Genomic DNA, 8363 nt, shown 5'->3' on the forward strand with positions numbered 1-8363 from the left:
CACAATTACCATTTTAGATCGACAAACTAATACTGTATAAGATTTCTATTCAAACTGAAAGCATAAATCTAGGCTACCCACTAATGTTTTCAAAGCACAATGCAAAACTGTGACATTTCATTCACTGATGCTCTACAATCAACAGTGCTACACCCGGAAGCGCATATACTTACTTGCCGGCAACCGGCCAAAATAAAAGCTTGCTGATTTTAAGTTTGAAAATGAAAAATGAAAATAATTCAAATTAAAATAATAATAATAACAATAAAAAATATTAGCATTTTTAAGTATTATCATACTTTATTATTTAGTTTATTATTTTATTTAAAAAAACTAAATAAAGTTCAATAATTTTATCAATATTATTAATAAATTTTTATAGTTATATTTGATGGGTCACTCCATGTGCCGTGTGAGGACCAAACCAAATCTCCAGGTTCTCATATGAGAACCAGGCTGAAAAACTTATGTGCACCCCTGACTATAAGAGCACTACGATACAGAGATAGGGTCAGTTTTACTAAACAGGGCAAATTAGTTAAAGAGCGCAATTCCAAAACACCGCCGATGGGAGGGGAACTTTCTGCGGGTGATTTACTAACAATGCGCAAATTAAAGAACACAGACTCAACATCTCATTTACATATCGACCAAAGCAATATACCAAGAGCAAATTAGCATAGTCGCAAATAAAAATAAAGAAATAAAGAAGCCACAGTACGTTGAAAAGAACCGGAGGCCAAAAAATGACGGTTTGCTATAAGTTTTGATAGACCTGGTATTGCGTGACTCCTAGTTGAGGGTTCAAAGTCGTCTTTTATTTCCTGAAGCAAATTAAAAATAACATGGTTTGGCAAATGATATGTTCGGATAATGTGTTCTACTTGCATTCAAAATAAATTAATACGTGTTGAAAAAATCCTCTCCCTTCTACCACGTGCTCTCTGTTCTCTGCGGTGCCTCCTCCTAGCAACAATAATTGCAGCCATGTGAAGCGCAAAATATAGTTTAAGACATGCTTTTTTATGTTAAATAATGGCGCAAATGCCAGTAATTTGATGAGTGCAAACGTTAGTAAAACATGTTGCGTGATTCATTTGAATATTCTCCTCCTATAACTTTTGCGTCTGAAAGGGAAACTCCTACAAATTCATAAGGTCAGGCGCAAAAAGAACTGTCCACGCCTTTTCAGCGCTAATTCATCACTGCACGTCTTTAGTAAAACCTGACAGTACTATTTTAACACCAAAAGACAGTTTGTGCTGGCGCAAGCTGTTAGTAAAACAGGCCCATAGTATCATGGTAATACTATCAAATATAGCCTACATCAGGTACTTCCAAGAATACCATGATACAGTCAGATGACAGTACCATGATACTTTGATACCATCATGGTACCAAAATTCACGTATCATGGTATTTACAGGGTACGTCAAGAATATCATGGCAGTATCATAGCACAAATATACAAAAAAAAAAAAAAAAAACACGGTAGTGCCATGGTTCGTTTTCGCAAAGTGCATATTCATTTACATGCTACATATCCAAAGGTATGGTATGTTATAACCATTTTTTTAAGTGTAAGAGAGAAAGAATGCAGGAAGAACACATTTTATGAGTCAAACTGACGGTGAAGTGTGAAAAGCCAAGAGACCTCACCCATGTGAATAATTTCATGGCCCGTCTAAGGCGTTATCTCCTTTCTCACACACGCAGGCACACATGCACGCAAACACACATGCAAACACCTTGGTTTCAGGTCACCGTGCCCTTGGTGCACAGCGAGATTGTGTGACAAACACAATCATCTCATCCTTAGCTGCTCCCATGGAGACCAAACCTTCAGGATCAAGGGTCACGGTTCTCACATATTGCGGCACAATGGCACAAAAATGAAAAGCTATTGGGGCGCCTGCACATCCATTTCTTAGGATATATACAAGAATGAAGAAAGCCTCTGCTCCTGGGGATTACTGCAAGCCAATGTAAACAGCCTGACCAGTGATCCTGTGACTTGGCATTCAAAAATACAGTGGCCCTGAGGTATTGGGACACTTTGGTCACATTAATAATGATTTGCATTGCACTAAAAACAATATGCCAAATCGAGAGCTCAGAAGCAATTTTTGGACATGTTTCACTTTGTTTGCCAACAAGAAAGTCTCCAAATGCCACATCTCAATTCTAAACTGTATATCTATTGATTTACCATTTATAGCCCTTGTCTTTTTTTTTTTTTTTTTTTTTTTTTTTTTTAGAAATGTTTTACTTGAAAAGTCCTTGACTGCTTTTTTCTTTAAAATATAAGCCAATAAGTTCGATATTGTGTCATTGCATTCAAAAATGAAGCATTTGGACACCTTGGTCAACAAAATGTCAAACCAAGATCTAATAAGTGATTTTTGGACATATTTGTATTTTGTTTGACAACCACAAAGTGTCTAAATACTGTATCTTAATTCTGAACCATATATCTATTGACTTACCATTTAAAACTCGTCTTTTTTTTGGGAAATCTTAAACTGGAAAAGCCCCTGTCTAGCCTACTATATTTCTTTAAAATGCCAATACAGTATGTTTGATATTGTGTCTTCTTGGCATTCAGAAACACAGTGCCCCCGAAGCATTTGGACATTTGGTGAACAAAACAAAATGTCAAACCAAGATCTAAGAAGTGATTTGACAAGCAGAAGCTGTTAGTATTGATTTATCATTTAAAACCTTTGTAATTTTCTGAAATGTTTCACTTGAAAAGTCCTTTCCATTTTTCTTTAAAATAAAATATACTAAGTTTGTTTTTTTATCTAAAGCAATGACAGTCATACATTTTTATGTGTGGCTAAAGTATGTAAATTTGTTCTGGGGCAACTATGCATAGCGTCTGTCATTCAGACCCTCTCATTTCTGCTCTGAAATGGTCTGTAACATTACACAATGTCTTCTTCAAGAGAGAAAAAAAATCCTCCACGCAAACAAAAAAGATGGGGGGTAAGCAGATAAGGGTGTGGTTTACAGGCTCTGTGGGTCTCACTTTACCCCTGAACTACCAAAGTCAGCAGGAGGTTAATGGTCGGCTTCAGCTATTAACATTAAACAGGTCACTGTGAGCCACAGTTCTGAGAGCACATGAGCTAAACGGGCCAACAGAGACAGTTACGTGGCCATTCTGTCTATTAAACTCTGTAGACAAAGACCCCTTAAATAGCTGGCTATCCCGCAGGAGAATTTCCATGACAAATCGACAATGCTGTCTTCAAGAAGGAAGCAGCCAGGAGCTGTGTCATGGTGAGCATTAAAAATCACTGTCTCTTTTGCTTTGTCATGACCAAGTGCACGTCCTTTTGCAAACCACTTTTGCATACAGATCAGGCTTGGGACCTTAACAAGACTCTCACAAACAAAAGGGCCCTTTTGTTTAGGCAAAAAAAAAAATCCCACTGGGTCAAAGCAAGCATGATTTCAGCTCGGGGATAAAAACTGTGGCAATGAAGTGTATGATTGGTATGTCTAAGGACGTTTGTGTTGGAGTGTGTGCAAATGATCAATCAAATAAAATAAAACAGGCATTCAGAGACTTAATGTGTGCGTGCATGAAAGCGAGTGTGGGTGGGTGAGCGTGTGCATAATTACGTGTGTCTCTAAAGCTCATTTATTTGCGTGTTTGTGAGCAAGTCTGCGTGTGAGCCTTTCTCTGTCTGTGCGACGAGTGCGTGTGACCGCCTGAGCGCAAGCCGCAGTGAGTGGGAGCGTGCACGTGTAATATGTGTGCGTTTGACTGAACTAAGCAGAGGCGGGTCGAGCAAGTTCACGGCTCACAGCTGTCAGTACGCTTCCACATGTCAGGCCAGCCAACGGAAGGCTTATGGGAAAGAAACAATCTCTTAGTCACATATACCTCATCCACAACACACACGCTCCTACATACAAGGCAACTTCAACTTCCTGTCACGTACTGCACTCTTTCATTTTAACTAGGTGTCTACTTCAATATGCCTCACTGAAAAACAACAGCCTAAGCTGGTTTGCTGGTCCCTCTTTTGGTTTTGGCCACTTTTTAGCAGGTCTGTCTGACCAGCTAAACCAGATAAGACCAGTCAACCAAACTGGATTAGGCTGTTTTTTTTTTTTTTTTGCTTAAGTAGGGAATCATACCAGTCCCTCCCTTGCACCAATTTTGTCTGTTTTCTCACTGAACTGCAAGCTTAGCTTTGCTGTACTTGTCCTTATTGGGTAAAGCATAAATGATTGAAGTTGCTCAAGAGGCTTCAATGAAAAGCGGCATTAACACAGAGGGCAAAACCAGAAACACTTACAGAAACTTAAGTCTGACATGTTCGTTGTCAGGGTTGCAATAAAGCCTTTCCAGTTGTTCTTGAGAGTCATCCGATATGCTCTGCCAGGTCTGAGTATCTGCTCTGTGGATTTGCCAGTGGTAAGGTAAAACGGTGTGATGCTGGGCACAGTCACTGCCATAGACGCAAACGCCCTGGAGGAAATCCACACAGATCGATACAGCGTCCCCTTGATGCGTGTGATACTGGAGCTGGGTCAGGAGTTCAAACACTAGATCCAATGAGGCCTCCTCGCTTTTATCCTGAAAGATCTCGCCCTCTTTGATGGCGAGGCAATCTGCACCCTGCAAAGTCTCAGTGGTGTAGATGTCATTTAACTTCGAGGCCGAGACGTCGGAGGAGGGCGCCGCCTCGTCGCGCTCCTGGGGCTGGAAGCGACGCTCATTAGTGTCTATTGACACCCGCTGAATATCCGTCACCTTCTGTTCCCCCGCGAGCTCGCTCCCGGCCACAACAGGGTCCGTGGTCTCCTCCTCATCCTCCTCTTTCAGGCACACCTGACTAATCCTCGACTGCTTCTCCACGGCGGCGGTGCATATATTCCGCTGAGGTCGAGCCGGGTTACGTGAAACAAACACTCCGTCCCCTGACACGAGAGCGTCCGAGTTTAATAACGTGCTCAAAATAGGGTCCTCTAAAGCACGTAAGCATTTTGTATCCAGTTTTCTCTGTGCGTGTTTCTTTTTGAAGTAGGGCTTCACTAAAGGGATCTTGTCGGCGAGTCCCATCTGCTGCTCGGTGAACTCTCCGGTCCCCATGGGCAGACCTAAAGCCGGCACAGTGGTGTCAACTGCCTCCTGCATGGTGCAAAAATGTCTCCAGGACACCTATTCACAAAAACAGAGCATATTCAGTATATTCATGTCTAAGTATGGTGTGAGCTGAGGGGTGGGGGGATGGGGTGAAAACAAAACGGATGGAGGTTCTAAAGTATGCAGTGTTTTATTTATTTATACAAATGATCACTTAGGTTATATTACACATTTGTCAGGACAGTGTGGCTAAACGGCGCGAAAAAAAAGTCGCATTCACCGAAATAGGTTACTATAGCAACAGTATGCAGCTCAAGCGCTTCCTATTAAGATACATATCTGACATCACATAATCAAAACATTAGCACTGTCATTACAATCACTTTACTATAGATTTAAACGTTTCGTAAATGTTTAGTGTGTTGTTGTTAGTTAGCTGCGTGTGCAAGAGGTGTCAAAAGGAACTTTAGGTCGTACGAGATTAGAATTACTGACAGCCTCATTGAATAATTCGCACACTGTCTACAATGTTTATTCTTCTATTTTTGTCCACTCGTAATCTATACTGTGTATACCGCGTGACATTTTCTCAGAGTGTATGAGCGTTCAAAACGACAAACTGAAACGATCATTAAACAGCATTCGGCATTTATCACTAAGCTTGATAATGTGCGCTATCAGTTCACTCCTTGATGGGCATTAGTAGGTGATTGATCAATACTTTTAACTGGGCCTAAGCTGAAACCGTTCCTTTCTCGAGAAGAGAGAGGAGGTGGCATTAAAGAAACAGAAAGTTTCCTTCTAGACCCTCCTAGAAGGAAACCCTCCTAACCCAGCAAACTGCAAAAAAAAAAAAAGGTTTATTATTATGATAACAACATCGTTCCTATGCATTTAACACGTAACAATCATTTCTGTCATTTTCCTCGCTTTACGTGTTTTCGACATTTCAACAAGCCTTTCTTTAACCACAATTAAACAAAAGTGAACGAAAAGGTGAAATGAACTTACCAATTCAGGTTATAAATTGAGATTAATACAATTTATAGAATTTAGGGCAGCATTCAAAATTAAGCTTTCATTTTTAGCATTGACTTTTTTTTTTTTTACTGCGTATAAACACCAACCTAATTGTGATTTAACGCATCCAAGATCATAAAGAAATATCATAAAAAAACAAACAAACAAAAACAACATACGTCTAGATTTAACCTTTGCGAGCGAATAGCACCGTTTAATTACGCCGCTCCTCGCGATATAAATCAGTCAAACGCAAGCCAAACGATCTCTCGGGAGTATTTTGATGGCTTGATCTAGATACATGGAGTTGGGAGCGTACGTGCCAGTTGCCGATAGCTGCTCGTTCTAGTTCGCACGTACTGCCTGTGTTAAAGCGATCACTGCCCACTGCGGCGCCTGGCCCCCTTTCTTCCACAAACACACCACTAAGCTACATTACAGCCAAATCTACCGCTACATAAAGATCGGGTCCAGTTGAACGATTTATAAGAGGCCGATTGCAGCTTTTCCCCGTACGCAATGCAGAAACAGCGCTCCGTTTTCCCCCCAATGGATTAGGCTCGGTTAAACGCTATATATATTCCGGATCCTTTCCAAATATACCTGTAAATCTTCCCGACTCCTCTGATGCTACTGTCAAAGCCAGTAGCCCGTCCCGGGGAATTCGCACTCCTCTCTCATACAGGACACAGACAAAGCGTTCACCCACAGAGCGAAGCGTTCACGTCCGTCTCCAGGAGCTTCTGAGCTGTTGCAGAACACAAGCGCGATAAGACTCTCTCATCCAATCACAGCGCTGTGTGGAGCGTGAAGGGGCGGGGCTTTGGCTTCTGCTGGAGCGGAGGAAAAAAAATCAGGAAGTTGTCCGATGCGTGCATGTGTTTTGACCTGTTTTTATACAGTCTATGGTTTTGACTCACCCCGCTAGTTTGCTTATGCCAGAAATCATCAGTCAGGTGTTGTAATTATATGGCCTAAGCTGGTTTCACATAATAAAAATCTATCCAAAAAATTAATTAAGGAAAGGTGAACAGTCAAATGGCACAAATATTCAACAAAAGAAGTGGGTTTCTTAAGGGCAGTTTTAAGGAATGTGGTCATGGGAGTGTTAGGAAAACTAAACTTATTAGTCATCAGTTTAAAAGACCGAATAAGCATGTTAATAACTGATTTGTTTAAGAGCGACTGTTTTAGGAAGCCAGATTGTACACTGGACATCAAACGGCGACCCAACACATTACCATAGGCTAATAATTGTCATAAAAAACAATGTCACTAAAACACTAAAACAAAAAAAAAATGTAGGAGCCCAATGTGATATAGGCTGAAAAGATCAACTGACACTTTTGTAAATGCATAAACAACATATCCTGAACAAACACTAAGACAAATATGCTGTAACATTTTACACACTTTAGTAATAACAGTTTAATACATAGGCTCATTACGAGTAACTAACCCTAAAACAAACCCTAGGCATGCTGTTAATTAATATTACTGAATACTTATTTGTGATATTACACTAAAACAAGGGCACCTTAAAATAAAGTGTAACTAAATATTGTATTGAGTTGTGACCTACCAGTTGGAAACCCCTGCCATAGATCACTGTGTGACGTGTGACTGAAATGAGGTGAAAGGTTATTCGTTGCACTAATGACACAAACTGTTTTCACAGAAACTGTACACCTTCACTCATACAAACTGCAAATTAATTCTAGGACAACCACCCCACACAGTTTAGGACAGTAAGTAAATACACACCAGACCATAGTACGAGTGTAGGCCCGTCAGACAGAGGATGCCATCAGACAGACAAATGTCGTCGTCATTCCATTAAAAAAAATATTATTTTCACTGCAAAATTATATCTGCCATTGAAAGGAGTAAAAAGACACACATGTTTAATTGCATGGCTACGCCTCTGTGGCCGAGTTCACATTGTAACATTGTACCTCGCCCAAAACACGTTCTGTGTCTTGTGTATAGACATGTCGGTACGAGCCCTCCCTCACAGCGGAATCTACAGTGAAATAGAGTGACGTCTGTGCGTTCCCATGGCTCTGCCCCTCACTGGAGCACCTCTGTTCTTTACACTCTTAATAATCATCATTTTCCCTCTTGGGTTTTAAAAAGCTGTTAACCTGACATAAAAAGCTGACAACTCAATATTTATTACACATTGCAACAAATATTTATAATGATGAGAACAATGCATATTAAAAGTTTAATAATAACA

At 40.4% G+C, this 8363-nt stretch overlaps 1 protein-coding gene across 1 annotated transcript in view; it reads right to left on the reverse strand.

Annotated features, from left to right (window-relative positions):
* LOC107711769 (TCDD-inducible poly [ADP-ribose] polymerase-like) overlaps nucleotides 1-6870 on the reverse strand; it is a 36098-nt gene extending 29228 nt beyond the window's left edge. The window contains exons 1-2 of the mRNA XM_016516815.1: nucleotides 6728-6870; nucleotides 4314-5179 (exon numbers count right to left, since the gene is read on the reverse strand). Of these exons, the coding sequence (XP_016372301.1) occupies nucleotides 4314-5155 (842 nt within the window). The 5' untranslated portion in view covers nucleotides 5156-5179; nucleotides 6728-6870. The remainder of the gene's footprint in view (nucleotides 1-4313; nucleotides 5180-6727) is intronic.
* Nucleotides 6871-8363: the final 1493 nt, after the last annotated feature.

This window comes from Sinocyclocheilus rhinocerous, unplaced genomic scaffold, assembly GCF_001515625.1.
Source record: "Sinocyclocheilus rhinocerous isolate Xijiao unplaced genomic scaffold, SAMN03320098_v1.1 scaffold778, whole genome shotgun sequence".
In the NCBI taxonomy this organism is placed as follows: Eukaryota; Metazoa; Chordata; class Actinopteri; order Cypriniformes; family Cyprinidae; genus Sinocyclocheilus; species Sinocyclocheilus rhinocerous.